The sequence below is a fragment of the Podarcis cretensis genome (genome assembly GCF_951804945.1).
Source record: "Podarcis cretensis genome assembly, chromosome: 3".
Taxonomy (NCBI): Eukaryota; Metazoa; Chordata; class Lepidosauria; order Squamata; family Lacertidae; genus Podarcis; species Podarcis cretensis.
The window spans coordinates 27,026,941-27,048,773 of NC_137172.1; the positions used below are offsets into that span (position 1 = coordinate 27,026,941).

The window sequence follows — 21,833 nt, forward strand, 5'->3', positions numbered from 1 at the left end:
ATACTTGGCAGGGGTAATGTGGGGCCCCAGATGTTGCTAAACTACAGTGGTACCTTGGGTTAAAAATTTAATTCGTTCTGGAGGTCTGTTTTTAACCTGAAAGTGTTCTTAACCTGAGACACCACTTTAGCTAATGGGGCCTTCTGCTGCCGCCGCCGCGCACGATTTCTGTTCTCATCCTGAAGCAAAGTTCTTAACCTGACGTACTATTTCTGGGTTAGCGGAGTCTGTAACCTGAAGCGTCTGTAACCTGAAGCATCTGTAACCCGAGATACCACTGTACATCTGTAACACATGTATCTATTAGGAACCCTCGTGTGTGAAGCTGCCACTCGTGCCCCTTTCTCCTATCGCCCCTAGCTAGCATGGCCAATAGTCAAGGCCGATGGGAGCTGTAATCCAACAACATCTGGAGGGCCAAAGGCTCCTCACCTCTAATGTAACTGCATGGCTGAGGCCCAGAGTTCACAACCCAGTCAGATGGGTTACTTCAGGGATGTCCAGCATGGTTGTCTCCAGATGTTGCTACAATCCCACTTACCAGGCTGGCTGGGGCTGATGGAGACCATCGTCCTCTTGACTACCACAGGCATACACGGCAACAGCCAGAACAGGGATAAGGAACCCGTGGCCCTCCAGAAGTTGCCAGGCTCAACTCTGATCAGCCCCAGCTACCATGGCCAGTGGGCAGGGATGGTGGGAGTTGTAGTCCACCAACACCTGGTGAGGCATAGGTTCCCCATCCCTGCTGTGGAACTGCGCTGGCTCTGCTTGGACTTTGCAGCTCCAGTTGTAGAGAAAGTCGTGCTCGGGCCTCCTGCTGCTGCCCCTCCTGTCTTTGATCATCGGCTTCCAGAGCAGTCTGAGGTCGGTACACCCCTCCAGGCCCATTGATTGCCCTCTGATTTAGTGAGCAGCCTCCTTCTTAATTGACCCTTTGCGGTAGTCCTCGAATGACCCATGTGCCACATAACTACGTTGCCCGCCCTGTCTTCAATGTTGATTTAAAAATCAACAAGCGAGAAATCTGATTCCTTTATAAGCAAAAGCAGTGGCTTTCCTATTTGTTTATTTCCTCCCTTTAGGGAATTCTTCCCAAGTTGACACGGTACTGTTTTATTATTTGGTGAGGTGCCTTGAGCATTTTAGAGGATTGCAGGGAATGGAAACCATTTTAAATAAATAAATATTGGCCGCAGAATCTCTGCTTGCCACAGAGCATCCTGGGAATGTTCTGGGCCTCTGTTGCCATTACTCACAGAGCACTGCATGGGAATATTGGGTAGTGTTCCCTAGTAGCACCTCCACTGCCCTTCTCCTTGCATCTGGTTGCTCTTTATTTATTCCTATTTTGCTTTATGTACTGTGTTGATCTTCCATCTTTTCCCTGCAAGGAGATGAAGGTGGCACACATAATTCCCCAGTCCTCATTTAATCCCCACAACAACAGTCTGAGGTAGGTTAGGCTGAGAGGCAGTGGTCTTTGAGAGGCTGCCCATTGAGCTTAATAGCTAAGTGGGGATTTGAACCCTGGTCTCCCAGTCCCTAGACTGACACTAAACGCCACACCCGCTCACAATTTCCTACATGGAAGAGACTTGTCTATGGAAGTTTGGCAGTGTGTGAAGAGGTCCTAGTACGAAGGCAGCAAAGCACACCCAGTGCTATGGGTAGCTAATCTGAGGCTCATCAGCCCCAGTCAGCATGGTCAATGGCCAGGAATTATGGGAGTTGTAGTCCAAAAGTCTAGAGAGCCACAGGTTCCCTGTTTTACCCTTTTTTTGCAATTCAATTTGCAAAAATTGGACAAAAAAGATACTTCAGTATCTTCCAGGAAGCGTGTAATACAAATATTTTTCCTGCAGCCCCTGTATCTAAAGTTATGTTTGCTGTTCAAGCTGCTGTAGCTGGTTTCCCAGGATCAGGCGTCTGCTAGGTTCCTCTTTGTTGCCTAACAAGTTCCTTTTGTGCTACTCTGATTCTTGGCCATCTCTGCCTTTGCTAGATTGAAAGCTCTTCCAGAGCAGAATGCAAAGGGAACTGCAAAATATCGCGCCTTCCTTCCCCACTGTTCAGAGGTTGTGTGTGAACAACCTCAGAACGTGGCTATGAAAACAGCCTCCTCCTGTTTCTGTAGTCTTTATGCTGGAACATGGAGTGCTTCTGGCACCATTTTGTTTTCTTGTCGGTAGTAAGAAGCTGTTGCTTCTCCCTTTGTGTTTTGTCTTGATCCAAAGCCCAGATTTGAAATTTCAACCAGCACAATAAAGCACCCATTGTCACAGAACCAGCTAAGAAGAGGAAACAAAATTATCTTACATCACCTTTAACCGGATCCTTTAAATGCCAGCCTAAAGAAAGAGGCAGTAGTCATTCTGGGAAGTGCTCCACCTTTGATTTTGAGAGATAGTCAAAGGAAAGTTTCCTTCTCCATGGAAGGCCAAAACCTTATTTACATCCCGAACCAGCAGCAAGGGGACTCCTGCCCTGTGGCATGCTGCTGTGATTTGAAGACCAAGCTGCGGGAGGCAGTGGAAGACAGGAGTGCCTGGCGTGCTCTGGTTCATGGGGTCACGAAGAGTCGGACACGACTAAACAACTAAACAACAACAATTGGGAAAACCCCACCTCAATGGGTCTTCCTTAAAGGTCCTTTGGACAGTAGTTCAGAGCCATTTGAAGCTTCTGATGAGGCTATGCCCAGCCTCAGCTTGCTTCCCCCCTTTCTCCACCCCTCTCCCCTCTCCCTTGTGTCTTTTTAGATTGGAAACCTGAGGGCAGCTGTGCTTGTAAACCGCTCAGGAAGCGCTCTCTCTCTCTCTCTCTCTCTCTCTCTCTCTGTGTGTACTAAAGAGCGGGGTAAAATACATTGAATAACTAGATAAATGAACATTAGGAGTGGGATTTCAAAATTACAGTGGAGCATTTTCTAGTTTTCTAAATGGAGCTGCCTTCTGCTCTGCTGCAATGCTTGGTGGTGGAAAGGAGGATACCTTCTAAGCAGGTTTTGGGGGCACAAGTGGTACGGGGTGGCAGAGGAGGGAGAGGAAAGGGAAGTCCCACTGGGCAAAATGAACCCTGCTTGCACAACCTTAGACATTGCCTGATACCCTGTCATAGGATCCAACCACATTGTTTTGCTACCATTTTAAGGTGAGGAGAGGTAAAACTACAGTTGTGTTTACTATGCTGCAGTTGAAATACTCTTTCTGTTAGAAACAAGGAGACATGCAGAATGGCGCCTGGTGCCAGTGGGAAGATCTCTCTGAGCTATAGTTTATATCACATCTCCAAAACTTTTTCTGTAAATCTTTTAGTCTAGCAACCTACATGCACTGGAGTCCTCAAGATGGTTCCTCATCCAGGAATCCTCAAAATGTTTTGGACTGCAATTCCCATGAGCCATTGCAGGGGTTAGGGGTGATAGGAATTCTACTTCAACAACATCTAGAGGACATCAGGTTGGAGGAAGGCAATTCTAGAGCTTCTAATCTTTTATTATTATTATTATTAATGTGACTGGCGTTTATTGATGATCAAATGCTACTTCCCTCAAATGGCCTCTCCTGAACAAATGACTTCCACACCGAGAGCGCCTCATCCCTCTGCTTGCAGTTGTCGAGCCCTGAAGCCTCTACTGTGAAATTAACAGAGTTCTTTATTGATAAAAACAACAACACAAATTGATTATCTCATTTGCTTTTGAAGCCTACCAAGGAATGTAGTTGACATGTACCATAAATGAATGAATGCAACTCTCGTCTTGTTTTCAGTTAGTGTGCTTTTATAGAGTAGTTTTTCAAATTATTATCTTATTTCTGTAAGGCTCGAGATGCAATATTAACTTTCTATAGTTGGTTAGTGCTGCAGTTTTGACCCACCATAGGTCATGCTGTAATTCAGTCACAGCCAATGTTTTAATGAATTGTTAAGCTTAAACACTGGACAGATTAAATACTCTGCCCATCATACTTGAGGTATTGGCTGTACAAAAAAACCAGTGTCGAAACTAGTGTCGTTGCAGGAAACACTGTTCCTGCATAAGGTTGTGAGGCAGCCCTTGGATATTTAGGGCAGAAGGAGGGGGTGGAGAATGAGACAGGTTTTTCTGCTTATCTGCATTGCATACAGAAGACCCCAGGTTTGATTGGAGAAGGAGGTCTGTAGCTCGGTGGTAGAGCATCTCCTTTGCATTCAGAGGTTCCTAGGTTCAATCCTTGCTATGTCCAAGGTAGGGCAGTGTTGGGGTATCTGCACCACATAGACCCAACTTTCCCCATTTGGCCTGCAAGCAACACCCATGTACCCTGTACCTGAACTCATACATGGGTGAGGCTTGGCCCTGCCAATCGACCCCCTTCCGCAGCTTCCGGGGTGCCCGACAACCAGTTGCAGCAACCAGGGGCTGGCATTGAAACAGCTGCTGAAACATAGCAAAAAGCCTTTTAGCATCACCTTGCTGCCTGCCAAGTGCTTTGAATAATAATATAATAATAATGATTTATTATTTATACCCTGCCCCTCTGGCTGAGTTTCCCCAGCCACTCTGGGTGGCTCCCAATCGAGTGTTAAAAACAATACAGCGTTAAATATTAAAAACTTCCCTAAACAGGGCTGCCTTCAGATGTCTTTTAAAAATAAGATAGCTGCTTATTTCCTTGACATCTGATGGGGGGGGGCGTTCCACAGGGCGGGCGCCACTACCGAGAAGGCCCTCTGTCTGGTTCCCTGTAGCCTCACTTCTCGCAATGAGGGAACTGTCAGAAGGCCCTCAGTGCTGCATCTTTTTATTTTTTTTAGAATAATATTTATTACCTTTTCCAACAATTTAAACACTACAAAAAATAAAAACAATACAATACAATACAATACAAAAAACAAAACAAAAAACACTACATTACACTAACAAAACACTAACATTAAACAACAAAACAAAATGAACACAGTTTAAAACACATAAAAAAATTTCAATATCTTATCTTTCATTCACTTATTTCCGCGACCTCCTCACACCTCCCTTTTTGTATTCCACTTCAATTAATTTTTCCAGCAATTCCTTTCCATCTTCCTCTATTTTTAATCCTATAATTATCTTAAGACATTCTAACCTTATTTTCCCTTTAATACCCTATTAATCTATTTATCCTTAATTCCTTATAACATTTCTACTAAAGCCATATAACTTCATTCCAACATTTTCCTAACATTCATTAATTTTACAGTATTTCCGTAAATAGTCTTTAAACTTTTTCCAGTCTTCTTCCACCGACTCTTCTCCCTGGTCTCGGATTCTGCCAGTCATTTCCGCCAATTCCATGTAGTCCATCAACTTCATCTGCCATTCTTCCCGGGTGGGTAAATCTTGTGTCTTCCAATATTTTGCGATGAGTATTCTTGCTGCTGTTGTTGCATACATAAAAAATGTTCTATCCTTCTTTGGCACCAATTGGCTGACCATGCCCAGGAGAAAGGCCTCTGGTTTCTTCAGGAAGGTATATTTGAATACCTTTTTCATTTCATTATAAATCATCTCTCAGAATGTCTTAATCCTTGGGCATGTCCACCAAAGGTGAAAGAATGTACCTTCAATCTCATTACATTTCCAACATTTATTATCGGGCAAATGGTAAATTTTTGCAAGCTTGACTGGTGTCATGTACCACCTGTAAATCATTTTCATTAAGTTTTCTCTTAGGGCATTACATGCCGTAAATTTCATACCTGTGGTCAGCCATCATTATGTTATGTCCAACATCTTGTGCCCATTTAATCATAACTGATTTCACCATTTCATCCTGAGTGTTCCATCTCAGCAACAAGTTATACATTCTTGACAAATGCTTAGTTTTTGGATCAAACAATTCTGTTTCCAATTTTGATTTTTCCACCTGGAAGCCAACTTTTTTGTCCGAATTATATGCCTCCATTATTTGGTAATAATGAAGCCAATCTCGCACTTTATTTTTCAATTTTTCAAACCTCTGCAATTTTATTCTGTCTCTATCTTGTTCCAAAATTTCCCAATATTTCGGCCATTTGGCCTCCATATTGAGTTTTTTCTGTGCCTTCACTTCCATTGGTGACAACCATATGTCCTCTTTTAAGCACAGTTCAAAAAATCCAAAGTTAGTATAAATTTTCAGTTACTTTTACTCCTTTTTAAGAACAACCGGAGACAGTAGAAACAATGTATTTCTCTTGTAGCTAACTGTCAATAAACGTTCTAAGCGCTGTCAGTGTATATTCCAAAAGACGTCAGTCCTGCTAGCAGCCCGTTTCCAGGGTCTGAGCGGCGGTATTTTAACACTCTTCACTCTCTCCTGCAGGCGTATTTAGACCACAACTTCCCCCCCTCTTCTGCCTCCAAGGGGGTGTGTGTGTGTTTAATATTCTTTACAGATGGAGATTCAGTCTTTTACAATAGGCTTTCCAAGACTTCAGCTTGCAGCCTCATTGCTTCAGTCTATTTACAAAAGGGGAAGGCGGACTTCCTGTATTAAACCTCCCCGTTACGATGCCAAATTAAACTTTTAAAAAACCAGTTCTCCCGCCTCAGCTCTACTCACGGGTAGTTACTTTAAAGTCAAATTGTCCACAGGAAAAAGTCAGCACTCTCCGGCAACAGCTATGCGGCTTCGCTCAGTGGAAGAAGCAGTCGATTCAAAGCACCACGCCGCTCACCTCACGTCACTCCGGACCCCCGAAACCGGGTTTCCCCGCGAGTAAGGGAGGCGCAAAAGGTGCCTGCCGAATCCCACGCTCACAGGCTTCTCCCGCCTGTGATTTTTTGCGGGTCTCCGCCTTCGCCGTGGCGGCCAGACCCAATTCCCACGGGGCAAATTCCTCCCGATCAGAGGAATTCCGCCATTACCGGAGGCACCAACCCGGAAGTCCTCCCTCAGTGCTGCATCTTAGTGTCCGGGCAGAACGATGGGGGTTGAAGTCCCAACATGCTTTGAAACCCCACCCACCTGTCAGATTTAACCCTTGCAGCAGATCCTGATAAAGATCTGGCCCTTGGGGACAAAATGGTCCCCAAGTAGATAGGACTTTGGGTTGCCCCTTACTGAAACCCTGGAGAGGTGCTGCCAGTCATTGTTAAGAATATTAAGCTTGATGGACCAAGCGTCTGACTGCCAATACAAGGCAGTGACCTCTGTTTCTGTGGCCAAGAAGAATTCAATTTGACCTGACCAGCTCAGATGCTGATCCAAATAAAAGAAAGATCAACCCTTTAAGCGTAACAAGATGGTTTGCGACGAGGGGAAGCAAATGGCTAGAAGCCTGTATATGTTGCGTAGTAAGCTGTGTCGAGTCCCCCCCTTCTTTTTTTTTAATATTCTGTTTGCAGTAATGGTGAACAGAGCATCTAAAATAACCACTTTCACATTGCAACAAACATCATTATTTGCTTAAAAAGAGTTATAATTACAGTTGACGAAGCATGGCCACCATAAAAATGCATTAGTTTAGCTTGACACATTAATTACCTGTTTTTGCAGATGTTTTTATATATTGTTGTGCGAACAGTTTACAAAATAATTACAGGAAAGTCATATGGAAAACAAGCTAAGAGGGTGGTTTCTCGCCCAAATATTTTCATTCATGTGAATTTGCGTGAGGCACAGCTGCTGTATAGCAAATGGGGAGGGAGGGAGAGAGAAAGAGAGAGAAAGAGAGAGAGAGAAGAGGAATCTCGAAGGGTTTTTTTTATTTGAAGGTCTCTGTCATCAGCATTAACACACTTTTTATATCTTTCTTCAGAAGAGGCTAGTTTTTTCAAACATTTAAAATGACATTGCTCATTTTCTTTTCTTTTTTCGAATCTGACTGATTTAGGTGAAAAGCTTTGATCTTTATCAAATGAAACACAAATATCTGCTGGTATCTTGGAAAACAACTAAATAGAAAATGAATCTTTTGTTTGAAGTGGGGTGACCTTGCATGATCTTGCCATCAAGAAAAATTAAAAGCTTTAACGCAGTTAACACTTGTATTCCTATATACATATGAACCCACAAAGCACTGAAAAAAAGAAAGCATCTTAGGAGAAATGCCTATTGAATACCTCAAGATATGTGCTAGAAATATGAATTTTTACAATTTGATAATAATTAGCAATTTCTTTGTCTTGTGTTTGATGTTTATGCGATGAATAGAATCGGAGGCACGTGCAGCATGTTAATTTTTAGTTGTTAAAAACTCAAAATATATTGTTTATAAGCAGCAGTCTCCTTCATTTAAAGAGGAACAAGGAAAATAGAATCCTCAACTTTATCGTTAACACCTCAAAAATTCTAAGCTAGAAAACGTTATCATTGAATGAGATATTAAATTCTATATGTGTGAGTGTGTGTAATAGATGTTAATGTCCAGAATTTGGTGACAACAATTTCGTTAATTCTATACCGCCCATCTGGCTGGGTTGCCCCAGCCGCTCTAGGTGGCTTACAGCACATCTAAAAACATAGTAAAATGCCAAACATTAAAAAAAACAACTTCCTGATAGAGGGGAATCATGCAAATGCAAACAATCCCAGATGAATTTTATGAATATCTGTGATACTGAAGCCAAATTGAGCAGTAGTAGTTGGAGGTTATGTAAATACTACTAGGTAGAATTACTTAGTAGTTGGAAGCTTCCAGCAACTCACAACTATGATTTGGAACACAAATGGAAAACCACTGGGTTGTTGCCAGCACTGAACATGTGGTATTCCGCTCGCACAACTGGACTTCCTCTTCTCTTCCTGTGCGCCTGTAAAATCTTCTCCAGAAGGTCCTCCAATCCTCTGAAGCAGATTCTGAGGCGGTGTGTATGCTCTGTAGGGGAGAAGAGAGAACCACTGTACGAGTGGAAGTTTACTTTGCTAGCGAAAAAACAGCCTTGGATACAACCCACTGATTTGAGCTGAATCTACAGGAAGACAAAATCTCAGAGGTGGCAGATTTTTAACACTCTTGTCTTATATCACACAGGGGAGTCAAGTCCAACACGCCGCGAAGCAGTGAAGAGGAAGACTTCGGAATATCTGATGAGAGCAGAAAAAATTTCAAGCCTCTATTGTAAACCCTCATCAGAAGATGCTTCAGTTTCTGGAGTAGGTTCTTTTCTTTTTACAAAATGCAAAATAATGTAAAGTTGTACCTCGGAAGTCAAACAGAATCCGTTCCGGAAGTCCGTTCGACTTCCAAAACGTTCGGAAACCAAGGCGGGGCTTCCGATTGGTTGCAGGAAGCTCCTGCAGCCAATTGGAAGCCGCGGAAGCCCTGTTGGACGTTCGGGTACCAAAGAACGTTCAAAAATGGGAACACTCACTTCCGGGTTTGCAGCGTTCGGGAGCCAAAACGTTTGGCTCGCAAAGGCGTTCAGCTTCCAAGGTACGACTGTGATCTCTCTTGGAGTGTTTGTATGTGTTCCATGCATAGTTGTTTGCTTCTCCTTATGAATTACAGAAGCAGGATTCTGCCAGATAAGCAAATATGTACAGCTTTGGACCAAAGCATTGCAGGAAGTGGAGAGGGAAGGCTGGCCATAATTAAGGCACTATCCTTGCCATTAGAGAGAGGGAAGCAGCTATCTCAGGTGGCAGATTTGGGGGCAGGGAATGCCAGGGAAACATAGCTGTGTCTGCCATGTGGCTTGTACTGTGCCACGTGCTGTCCTCAGGTGCAGGGAAGGATGGTGTTTGGCCATCAATATCGGAGTCAGATTCTACTGCCAGTTTTTGTACATGGTATTTTGGGGTGGTGGTGGGCACCATCTTGACTTCAAGCAGACCATAGCTTCTCTGTCCTGTTTGGCTCATCAGCAGTTATTCAGCTTATTCATGGATTTTCAGCTTAAGAAAGAAGAATGCCGGATTAAAGATTGCAATTCACAAATGAAAAAAATAAAAATAAAAATAAATAAAAAAAGGCCAGTACTAAGTATCGAGCGCCACTTTCAAATATCTAAATGGCTGTCACGTGGAAGATTGAGCAAGCTTCTTTTTCCTGCTCTGAAGGGTAGGATCCATACCAAAGGATTAAAGTTGCAAAAAAGGATATTTCACTAAACATCAGGAAGAACTTTTTGACAGTAAGAGCTGTTTAACAGTGGAACGGACTCAGGAGGTTGTGGACTCTCCTTCCTTGGAAGTTTTAAAGCAGAGCTTGGATGGCTGTCTGCCATGGATGCTTTAGTTGAGACTCCTGCATGGCAGGGGGTTGGACTAGATGACCCTTGGGGTCCCTTCCAACTTTACAATTCTATGGACTGCATGGTTCTGAAACGGGGGCACAAAAATGGCAGTAGCACCACTCTCTGAGGAAAGGGTTTTTAAAAAGTCTTGTTTGGGCAGGGTGAGAACAAGGAAGTTTGCAGGTGGATTTCTTCAGGTGTTAACTTCCAGACTGTAGATGCAACAATAGAAAAAGCACAATCTCACATTCCAGCTTTTTTTTTTTAAGTTGGAGGTTACGGAGAAGCCTCTCCTTCTGATTTGGAGGGGAGGCGAGCAGACAGGATTGCACAGGAGAAGATGTTCTTTTAAAGTAATGATAAGGGACACCTTGGTGATATGATAGTCTTTGAACATTAAGGCGCTTCTGAAGCCATCTTCAGTGCGATCTTTACATGGGGATTTTTCCAGCGAGGAGTGATCGTTAAAACATTTGCAGGAACTGGGGTGGTAGCTCTTGGACTTGGAACTGAGGGAACGAGATACATCCTTTAACAAATCTTGACTTTGCCCTTCTTCAGCAACAGCCAAAAAATAAAATAAAAGATTCCCCGAGGACCTTTCTGTTCTTAGCTTAGATGTCTTTTGCTGCAGTCACACAAAACTGTGTGTGATTGTCGATGACTGCTCTCATGTAGCAAACGTTAAAAGTTCCAAACTTCCTGTCTGTCTACATTTGTATCACAGAAGGACAAAAAAGGGCAAATGAGTCTTTCATCTTACTTTGAACAACCCTAAGAATAGTTGAAGGCAGCTAGTTGCTGTGAATAGGCAAAGGGGTAAATTAATCTCTGCCTCTCTGAATGGTGATTGCCTTTTGTTGTTGTTTTCTGTTTTGAGGGAGGGTTTTGGGGGCGAGAAAAAACAAAACAGGGAAAAGAAGCCTCTTTTACTCCAATAGAACTCCCCAGATGAGCTTTGGAGGACATTCCCCCCCCACACCTGAGGGCTGCTTAATTTTTAGCGGTATATTTGTGCATTGGGATGTTATGGGACAGGGTTGGCCTTAAATTCCCTTCAGGTTCTTTCCAAGCTTAGAATGTAGATCCACTTAACCAAAGATTAAATTGATTGCATAGCAGGAACTCCTGTGTGGAAATTTGTATAATTACCACAAGTATTTCAAGTATTTTGTCAAAGGTGGATGTGGTTTGAGAGAGGCATCAGCATAGAGCCTAATATTGCAGCCTGGCCTATATAGGAGGGGCCAGGCAACACCTTAAGCCTCCCATTTATAAAACCCTATGGACTATTGACTTCACTGGATTCTGTGGGACAAACTTAGATGGATTGCAGCCAGGGTCATGGCTGAGAGGAGGCAGGTTTAACATTTTACAAAATGTCACACTGTATCTCTGGCCCCCAACTGGTATGCTCATGTTTGGGGTTTCTGTCAGCCTGGAATGGTCCCCATGTGGGGAAAAATTCCATGTCACACTATGTCAATGATTCTGTCAAGATTTCGGCTCGAAAGCTGGGATGAGATCCCCTCCCCTCCCCTTGCTCCCCTTTCGGCATTTCGGCTCGAAAGCTGGGATGAGATCCCCTCCCCTCCCCTTGCTCACTGTTCTGGGGCTCCAGCCCAATTTTGTGAAGCATGGAGGGAGTAGAGTGGGGAAGCCCCCATTTTGCCAGCGGAAGTCCTTGCTCTGCCCTCTGCTGACAGGATTCGTTAATTGAACCCCACCCATAGTGTTTTTGAGGGCTTATGAGAAGGGAGGTGAGAAAGAAGAAAAAGACATTTGTTTATTTTTGCATCTTGCCCTCCTGAAACCTCCCCACAAACTAGAACCATTTTTTCCCTTTTAAGCAGGGCAAATAGAAGCTTTCATGCGTACAGCTGCACTTCCCTGTAGAGATTTGTGCTGCCACCAGGAGGAGTAACTTCTTAGAGCATAAAATGGGGGAAAGGGCTGTTTGGCTTCACCTCACTGCTCTCTTGTGCATTGACACAGAAGTAGACGGTCTGCACAGAGGTATTGGGGTAGGTTTTTACTAAGGCCACATTCACACCACACATTCAAAGCACTTTCAACAATCATGGTTTCCCCCAAAGAATTCTGGGAGCTGTCATTTCTAAGGGTGCTGAGAATTGTTAGGAGACCCCCCATTCACCTCACTGTAACTCTCAGAGTGGGTTAACACTCAATCCCTCCTCAAAAGTTAACTGGGAATTGCAGCTGTTTGAGGGGAATTGGTGTTTCCTAACATGCGGGTGGCGCTGTGGTCTAAACCACTGAGCCTCTTGGGCTTGCTGATCAGAAGGTCGGCGGTTCGAATCCCCACAACAGGGTGAGCTCCAGTTGCTCAGTCCCAGCTCCTGCCAGCCTAGCAGTTCGAAAGCACGCCAGACAAGTGCAAGTAGATAAATAGGTACCGCTCCGGCGGGAAGGTAAACGGCGTTTCCCCGCGCTGCTCTGGTTTCGGTGTTCCTTTGCGCCAGAAGCGGCTTAGTCATGCTGGCCACATGACCCAGAAAAAGTGTCTGCGGACAAACGCCGGCTCCCTCGGCCTGTAAAGTGAGATGAGCGCCGCAACCCCAGGGTCGTCTGCGACTGGACTTAACTGTCAGGGGTCCTTTACTTTTTTTTTAAACAACTAATCTAATTAGGGAATTTCTGCCTTCTGTCAAAATGTGACTGATTTGAGGGTGTGGCAGATTAACTCTCTTCTGCCTCACTTGGAGTTGTGACCACTAAGTGCTTCTTCTTGGAGGGAAAGGATGTCCCTTAAAGGTAAAGGTAAAGGTAAAGGTACCCCTGCCCGTACGGGCCAGTCGTGTCCGACTCTAGGGTTGTGCACTCATCTCGCTTAAGAGGCCGGGAGCCAGCGCTGTCCGAAGACACTTCTGGGTCACGTGGCCAGCGTGATGAAGCTGCAGCTGGCGAGCCAGCACCAGCACAGCACACGGAAACGCTGTTTACCTTCCCGCTATAAAGCGGTACCTATTTATCTACTTGCACTTAGGGGTGCTTTCAAACTGCTAGGTGGGCAGGAGCTGGGACCGAATGACGGGAGCTCACCCCGTCACGGGGATTTGAACCGCTGACCTTACGATCTGCAAGTCCTAGGCACTGAGGTTTTACCCACAGCGCCACCCGCGTCCCTTACTTATATGTTTATGGTTGGGGAGCCAGAATAAGTTTCACGATCCATAATTTGTTTAAAGCCAGGCTATTTGGCAAATCACTTTTCTGGTTTTAGGGTTGTTGTTTTTCTAATGAAAGTAAAGACTGAATAATGGCACAAAACATTGCCTGAAGTTTCCCTGCTATACTTTTGTCACTCTTATTTTTGTTCCTTTTCCTTCAAACCCAGAGTAATGGATACGGGTGGGGTTTCTATAGCAATGCACCCGAGATTCCTTGCATGCACAAAGAACTGGGGAAGTGTCTAAATTCTTAATATTTTTTTCTTAAAATATTAATATTCCTTTTTGCCACATTTCCATTTTCAGTGTCCCAGCGATTTATTTACTATCAACTCCCCCTGCTTCCTTTTTTGCATTAAGGACAAACAGCAAACTTCTTTCATCTTCCCTCTCTCTGATTTATGATAAATTTAGTTTCCTTCAGCCTGGCATTTGCTCCAGCAGGCAGTCTTCCTTCAAGTACCACCCTGATTGATGTTGTAATCTTTGATATCTTCCATTAGCCTCCAGGATCACTAAGTTCAAGGCCCTCTTGGAACCTAAGGAGCCCTGCCGAGGAACTGAAGGCCTTTAGAGTCCTTGGGGTGATTGACAAGGTAATTCTTCAGTGTCTCTTCAAGAGTTCAGTCATAAATCGACTGCATGCTGACATTCTGTCTTTGAAGCTGCGGATCTTAAGGATATGAAACAAAGAGGGAAAATGACTCAAATGCATCTGCACTTTAAAATAACAAAAGTAGAAGGGGGGAGGGAAAGGCTTTTATCTAAGCAATTCATGTAAGGTCATGCAAAATATATTTGAGCTAAAGAATATGGTGCCAGTCTGCAAAAAGGGCCCAGTGAAATTTTTATATTTTTAAAAAACGCTATGCCCCGGCTACTATGCTGTAGCTAAAAACATGCCAAATAAGGTGCCAGGTTGCTTCCAGGAATGGCAACTTTGAAAAAAAGTAAGATGGAAAATTGTGCATCCTGTCCCCCCCAAAAGATGACGTCCCCCATTTTACTCAAAAGGTAAGTGTAAATGCTGCAAATGCTGACAAACAGGTTCTCAAGGCATGAATATTTCGTTTTCTTTCAACCTTGGGTGCAACTTGAAGGAAGGCCCAGAAGTAACTTCAAAACAGGAGTTCCTCTAGGATGGGTCATCTCTCCCCACTTGCTATGCTCCAGTTTTGCCTCCCTCCCCCCGCCCCCTGTATTGGAGCTGGGCAAACATTTTATGGCTGTGTACACAGCATACGTACAAAGTACATGTGTGAATGGGATGCTGGACTAGATGGGCTACATATCCTGATCCGGCACGGCTTTTCTTATGTTCTAGGAAAGACAGCAGTTTTGGTCTTTCAGTATTAGGTGAGACGGAAACATGGAAAAATATATATACGTTCAGTGGAGTTGGTGTGAGAGTCTGGGAGTTAGTTGGAGGTTTGCGAGTGTGTGTGTGTGTGTGTGTGTGTGTGTGTGGCGTAGGGCAACAGAGGAGAATAAAAGTGAATTTTAAAAAGGTGTTTCTCCTTGTTCTTTTCAATCCCCCCAAGTTAAAAACTATGGGGAAGAAAATGATGGTTCCCTACCTCCTTGTTTTTAGTATATGTGGGATAAAATACCTCCAGATTCCATCCAGGGTAATTTCGTTTTGTCTTGAGTAAACATTTATGAACAAGATGTGGCTCTTGTAAGCCTAATTGAAAGACCAAAGAGATGCTGCGATTAAAGTGACTGCCCTGGTTAAGTATAGCCAATTAGGGATCCAAGTCAAACTTGGGTGACATGCTAATGAAATGGGCTGTTTAACTTTTAAAGACACACTTCTTCATTCAGCATTTAATCTGCCAGCCTTTTGATGGTTCCTTGTAGTCACTCAGATGAGGTTTATTTCTTTCATTTATTTGAAAATTTTAAATCTGCCCTTTCATAGTGTGCATTTGATCTGTACTCTAAATTCTGAGTTTAGCACCTCAGTTGCAAGGTGGAAATGCCTGGTTCATATGCCAGTTCAGTCACATACTCTCACAGGATAGTGTTGCCAGGGACAGAGGATGTGTGACCTGCAGGGTGTGTTTGTGTGCATGTGTTTATGTGTGTTTGTGTGACGGAGAGAGAGAGAGAGAAATGAGTGTGGCTGTATGCTTTCCCACAGCAAGTATTGGCTCCTCCTACTTTTGCTGTGTTGCTGGCAACTATTTTCCAAGGGAATGTGGCTCTTCATGGTGAGCGGGGAAGTTCTCTATCTTTGACTTAGGTAAACAATCCTCTCTTTTTCTTAGGATAAGCATACTTACATGGTTATTTGAATTATTGAGGTAGTGAATAAGAAGCATGAGACCTGCTATAGAAATAACACACACACACACACACACACACACACACACACTGCAAATCAAGAGTCTTCATATATTATATATAAGTCAAGACTCTTGACTTGCATAACATTTTACTTTGAGTGGCGGTTACAGGTACCCAACCCTTTCATATCCAAAATATTGAAAATGCCAGATTCCCAAAGCATATGAACTGGGCCAGGCATAGGCAAATTTGGCCCTCCAAATGTTTTGGGACTACAACTCCCATCACCCCTAGCTAACAGGACCTAGTGGTCAGGGATGATGGTAATTGTAGTCCCAAAACATCTGGAGGGCCGAGTTTGCCTATGCCTGAACTAGGCTCATGCACTAGAATTCTTCTGGCAGGTGAGACTGTCTTCTGTTTGCTATAAATGGAGATGGCTGTTGAGGGGAGGGAGTTAGATATGTTAGGCTGAGAAGGAGGGAGGGAGCAGGTTTCTTTCTGTACAGCCCTCCCAGCCAAGGTCCCAACACTCTGTTTGGATGCTGGAGCCATTTGCACCCATTGCCAGATCAGGACTTTGCAAGTGTCTCAAATTTCTTATTATTAGTATTAATTAATTAAATTTCTATACCACCCTTCATCCGAGGATCACAGGGCAGTTTGCAATATAAAAACACAAAAATACACAACACAGTAACAAGCAAAAACAATATTCCTCACAAAACTGAACTGAATAACCGTTGTCTCTGAACACAATAACCGTTGTCTCTCATATTCCTCTCTACCTCTGATGTTCCTCTACGCCATATTTCATGCTGTTAGCCTATTCAGGCAGGGACTACCAATGTTTCTTCTTGCTACCCTGTAAGGGACCTTGTGCACTGATAATCATGTTCTTATTGCACTGTGTCCATGTTCAGAAATATGATCGCTGTTGGGAAGGAGTGGGCAGCCCACTGCTTGTTGGTTAGAAATAAAGACCAGAAATAAAGACACAAGAAAGAAATACAAATACCTGATGGATGTCAGTGCGATAAAACATGTGGCCTTGGGAATAACTAGTAACATCTCCCTTTCCGCTGCGATGTATGATGCATTAAGCTTGCAACGCTAGGAGACCTCTCAATAATGTCTTGCCACCTCGACTGCAGACCTCTTTGGTCAGACCGCTTAGATTTGAGTCAATTTAGTTCCATTTCCTCCAGTCTCACTAGGTCAGGCTTGTAAGTCAACGTCTTTTTCATTCTCATCTGCTTATAAGGGTCTGATCTGGTCTGGTGTTCCTTTCTTTGCGTATTTATTAAAGAGCCTAGACAGCAAGAGCAATTTGACCAAGCCGATGATAGCTTTCAGCTGTGTATACTGTATAAATCTGTAAGACGGTGGGATGGTCCAGGAACGACTTAACCTCCTAATCCTTCACCGGGAGGGATGGAGCAGATAGCTGCAAGTCTTGGGGTGCATCCATGTGTGGGATTCATCCACTGCTGGTGCACAAGCCAGAACTGTTTGCATAGGAGCAGGATGGAGCTTGAGCACTTCAGCGGCGGAGACCTATGAGATGCTGGCAGTCTGTTAGCGGAAGGCAACAGTCACTGCCTTCTAGGCCAGCCTTGCAAATAAGGGAAAAACAGAACCCAAGATCAGCAAATACAGAGCTTGCCAGATGTGCTCAGCCTCTCTTTTGCTCTCACTTGCTGGCAAGCAGAAATCAAGAGGAAGAAAGGGCAGCCAGCAAATGAGGATTTTTTTGCCGCCTGAAGGAGGTTTTTGCAGGTGGTCTAGGACCAGGAATAGCCAACTGGCAGACCAGAGGCTGAACCAGTTTCTATTTAGCTCCTTGTGGTCTTACTTTTCTTTAATCAATGCAAGGCGAAAAAAAGGAGACGATGACAAAAGGGAATTGCAAGGAAAGGAAGGGGTTTCCCCCACATTTGTAAGGTAGGAGCTTCAATCTCCATTTTAATATTAAATCTCTCTTTGGATTTGCAATTCAATACCCTGGCAGTCATGTCTGTGAGGAGGCCAGTTTGTGTGGTGAAAATACACCCTTCTCCATCCCGCATCAGGGGAAAAGTTTCCAGAGATAGAAAAGTTGGTTGCTTTAGGTGTAGGCCGTGCAGCAAACATTACATGTCTCGTGGTGTTGCCCAAAGAATCCTGGGAGTTATAACTTGGCAAAGATGCTGTTCATTTTCTGAGTTCTTAGAAAGAGCAAATTCCTGTATGGTGCCCATATGCCCCTTTCCCCTGGACCTAGCAGCAGCTTCATTGTATGTGGAGCAAATAGATCGGATCAAATTAGTAGCTCATGTATCTGCTTTGAGATCAAATTAGTAGCTCATGTATCTGCTTTGAAGTAAAGAAGGCGACGCAGGGGATGTCCAGTCACAGGTTTCTCTGTGGCGTTTGCCCTCCTAGGTGACATCATACTGGCTCATAAGGAAAGGGTTAAATGAGTGTGAAGTGATTGGCTAGTGGGAACCCAAGGGGAGGAGTTAAGAGTTAGAGTTAGTGTTGTTAAGGAGTTAGTCAGGTGATAGAGAAGAGAGAGGGAGGATAAGTCTGTGGGTTGGGATAGTTTGATGTGAGAGAGTGAGAGAATCTGTTAACGAGGAGTCAGATAGACAGTTGGGATAATTAGTTAGAAGTTATTAGGAAGGTATAGGCTGGTAAGAACCTAAGATTAAGGGACTGACAAGAAAAATAATCTGAAACCATAAACTTGTTAAGGCTTATAAAATAAACTTGTTTATTTGGTTTAATGTTAACAACTGCCTGGACTCCGTGTGTACCCGAGAGAAATGGGTTGGTGGCAGCGGGGAAGCAATCACAGTGGTGGCACAGGGATCAATCCGGGGACCCTGTGTGATCGCCACATTCTCACATAAAACATGTACTCTGACCCTCCGTTTCATAGAGCATAGAACTGTAGAGTTGGAAGGGACCACAAGGGTCATCCTAAGTCCAACCCCTGCAATGCAGGAATCTTTTGCCCAACATTGGACTTGAACTCATGAGCCTGAAATTTAAGAGTCTCATGTTTTACCAACGGAGATACCTTTGTGAAATTTCTTTCTTTTATACTCCCTGGGTCCCCATTTGGGATTCTGTTTTATACCAGCCAGTGGAAAGTATTGAGGTGCAGACCTAGGACGTTGCCTTACACCGAGTTGGACCATTGGTCCATCTAACTCAGTACAGCCTACACTGACTGGCAGCAGCTCTCTGGGTTTTCAGCCCAAACTGGAGACGCCAGGGATTGAACCTGGGACCTTCTGCATGCAAGGCAGATGCTCTACCACCAAGCTACGCCTCTTCCCATAAAGCTCCGAATGTCTTACAGGCTTTTGCAAACAAAAACTGATCCAGGCAAGCAGAATTAAGTCCCTGTGAGGTGCTTTACTACCCCCAGATACGCAAATTGTCCCTCCAAATCCATCTATGCAAGTTTCTGTTGAAGGAAAAACCGACTGGAGACAGGCGCATTTTATTCCTGGCTCGTAGTTCATCTAGTTGTGTCCCTTGTGACCTTGGCAGGGAGTTGAATAAGGTGACTTCGCGATTTGCCATATTCCCTTTTTCTGGTGGCTTGCCTGTTGCCCGCCTCTGGGCTTTCGGCTCCCCTCCCTTTCTGCTGACTTCTGCAGCATTCCTTCTGTCTCTTATCTTGGCGCTTTGATGCATATGTTCTGAAGGTGGCCACCGTGACTTGGGGTGGCAGCAGATGGTAAACCTTCAGGCTGCCACCAGCTAGGCTGGTGCTAAGTTGGAAACTTTGCTTTTGATGAAGAGTCAGCAGTGCATATGAAAGAGCTCTTGCTGCAGAAGTATCTTTTAATTAAAAAAAATTAGCATACCGAAATAGTTGCTAATTTCTGTGTGTTTAAAGGTTTTTTATTTTTTAAAAATCAACTCTTTTCTTTAGGCTAAATTGTGGTTATTTTCCAGCTTAAAAACAAATAAACAACCCTCCAGTTTTTGTTTTTTAAAAATGCATTTATTTATTTTCACAAAACTTGTCTTCCCTTCTCCTTTTTTTTGGTAAACAAAACTGTTCGATCCCAATTATCTTATTTTATGGTGACGGGGTGAAACGGGGAGTAATTTAGATTTTCCAGCCTAAGTCTTCATGTGGAGCCAAGGCTGCAATGCTGTGCAATCCTGGGACTGAACCCCACTTATTTCAGTGGAAATGTTTTTAAAGCATTCATATGGGCTGCAGGTTCCTTGATTGCCAGTTAAGTACCGTAATTTTCCATCTATAAGATGCCCCCATGTATAAGACCCCTCTATTTTGGGGGACTCAGTTTTAAGAAAATGAGGGGAGACGGCCCAAAGCTGTTGAGCTTCTCTCCCCATGCAGCTGCGGGCAGGAAACACTCCCAAGATTGTTTCCCGCGCGCAGCAGCATCGAGGGAAGTTGCGCTCCCGTCAGCCAGCTAGCTGGTGGTGCACAGCTCCCCACCCACTACCCGTGTATTGGACGACCCCAGTTTTTGACACATTTTTTTAGTCAAAAAAACCTCGTCTAATACACGGAAAAATATATGGTACACCTTTGCACAGTTACAAAGTTACAATCACAGTATTTGTGTCAATCCTCAACTTTTGGGACGTAAAAATAAAATGGGATTATTTCTTTCTTTCTTGTTTTGCAGCCCTGCCCTCTTCCGAAATTACCGTGTTACTGTCTTAGATATCGTTAATGTTCCCTTGCTGCTCCACTTACAATAATTTGTCCTAATTTTACATGCAATTTTTAGAGCTTTATACTGCTGACTTGGAGACTGAAACTACTGTCAAAGCACAAAGAGGCCTTTGAAGGCATTGACTTGGTTTTTCCTCTTACTGTTTCAATGTGATCTGCATATTTGTCTTTAAAGCATTAGTAAAGGTTTTGTAGTCAGCTGGGTTTTTTAAATAAAAAAACCTCACTAAGTTGTCGGAGAGGCAGTTGCGCAGTTTGGTCATTTTAGGCTTAGTTCTTAATGGTCTTTATGGGGGACAGCCACCCCCACCTTTTCTTTCTGCTTTGCTCATCTAGACTAGAGCAAAGGGACTATAAGAAGGTGCCTTTTACAGTCGTGCCTCGGAAGTGGAGCGGAATCCGTTCCGGAAGTCCGTTCGACTTCCGAAACGTTCAGAAACCAAGGCGCGGCTTCTGGTTGGCTGAAGGAAGCTCCTGCAGCCAATCGGAAGCTGCAGAACCCACATTGAACGTTCGGGTTCCAAAGAAAGTTTGCAAACTGGAAGACTCACTTCCAGGGTTGCAGCGTTTGGGAGCCAAAACGTTCAGCTTGCAAGGCGTTCGACTCCCAAGGTACGACTGTACTGAGTCAGACCATGGGTCCATCTAGCTCAGTATTGTCTACGCTGACTGGCAGAATCTCTCCAGAGTTTCAGGGAAGGATTTATTCAAGCTCTACCTGGAGATGCTGCAGATTAAACCTAGAACCTTCTTTATGCAAAACAGATTCTTTACCACTAAGCTATGGCAAGGAAGGTTGGCATCCTTGGTGGCAGAACTTGCTAGCAGACTCCTTTGAGGGCTGACAGTGGGGTTGAGATGCTACTTCACTCCGTCCTAGTACAAGTAGTAGCTAATCAGGGGTTTAAAGTATGAGGTGATTGTGTTGGTTTAGAGTTCAGAAAGCTTTTTTTAAAAAATAATAATATCAGGGCTCGTTTTCAGATGTCACGTTCACTGAAGCAAGATGAGCTGCGCACTCCACAGTTAAGTTTGACTGGACTTAACCATCCAGGGGTCCTTTACCTTTTTTACCTTTACAGGTACAGCTAGGCAACTTAACACACTGATGGAGTCTCTTAACTCAATAAAAACTGCATGGGCATTTAATTTTTTTAAAAAACTTTTTTTAGCTGAGAGCCGTATCACCAAATCTGGGGAAGTACAAAATCAGAAGGATAATTATATTCTGATCTTCACAATTCATCCAGCAGGGCATGCCTGTTCACATCGGAATTCACAGAAATCATATTCCTCAAGCCTCCCTGTTCAAAACATCTTAATTTTGCCAGGTGAAGATTTAGATGGCAAACCTAAAGACATAAAAACAAGGGAAAGCCCTATTAAACACAAGTGACTGACTTCTGGGTAAACCTGCCTAGAATTTCACTGATGGGCAACAGTTGAGATAATGGTG

At 43.9% G+C, this 21,833-nt stretch overlaps 1 protein-coding gene across 1 annotated transcript in view; it reads left to right on the forward strand.

Moving 5' to 3' along the window:
* The window catches only part of RPS6KC1 (ribosomal protein S6 kinase C1), a 97,358-nt gene that overhangs the window by 41,626 nt on the left and 33,899 nt on the right, over positions 1-21,833 (forward strand). Inside the window, exons 8-9 of the mRNA XM_079968551.1 lie at positions 8,980-9,101; positions 13,878-13,970. Coding sequence (XP_079824677.1) covers positions 8,980-9,101; positions 13,878-13,970 — 215 coding nt within the window. The remainder of the gene's footprint in view (positions 1-8,979; positions 9,102-13,877; positions 13,971-21,833) is intronic.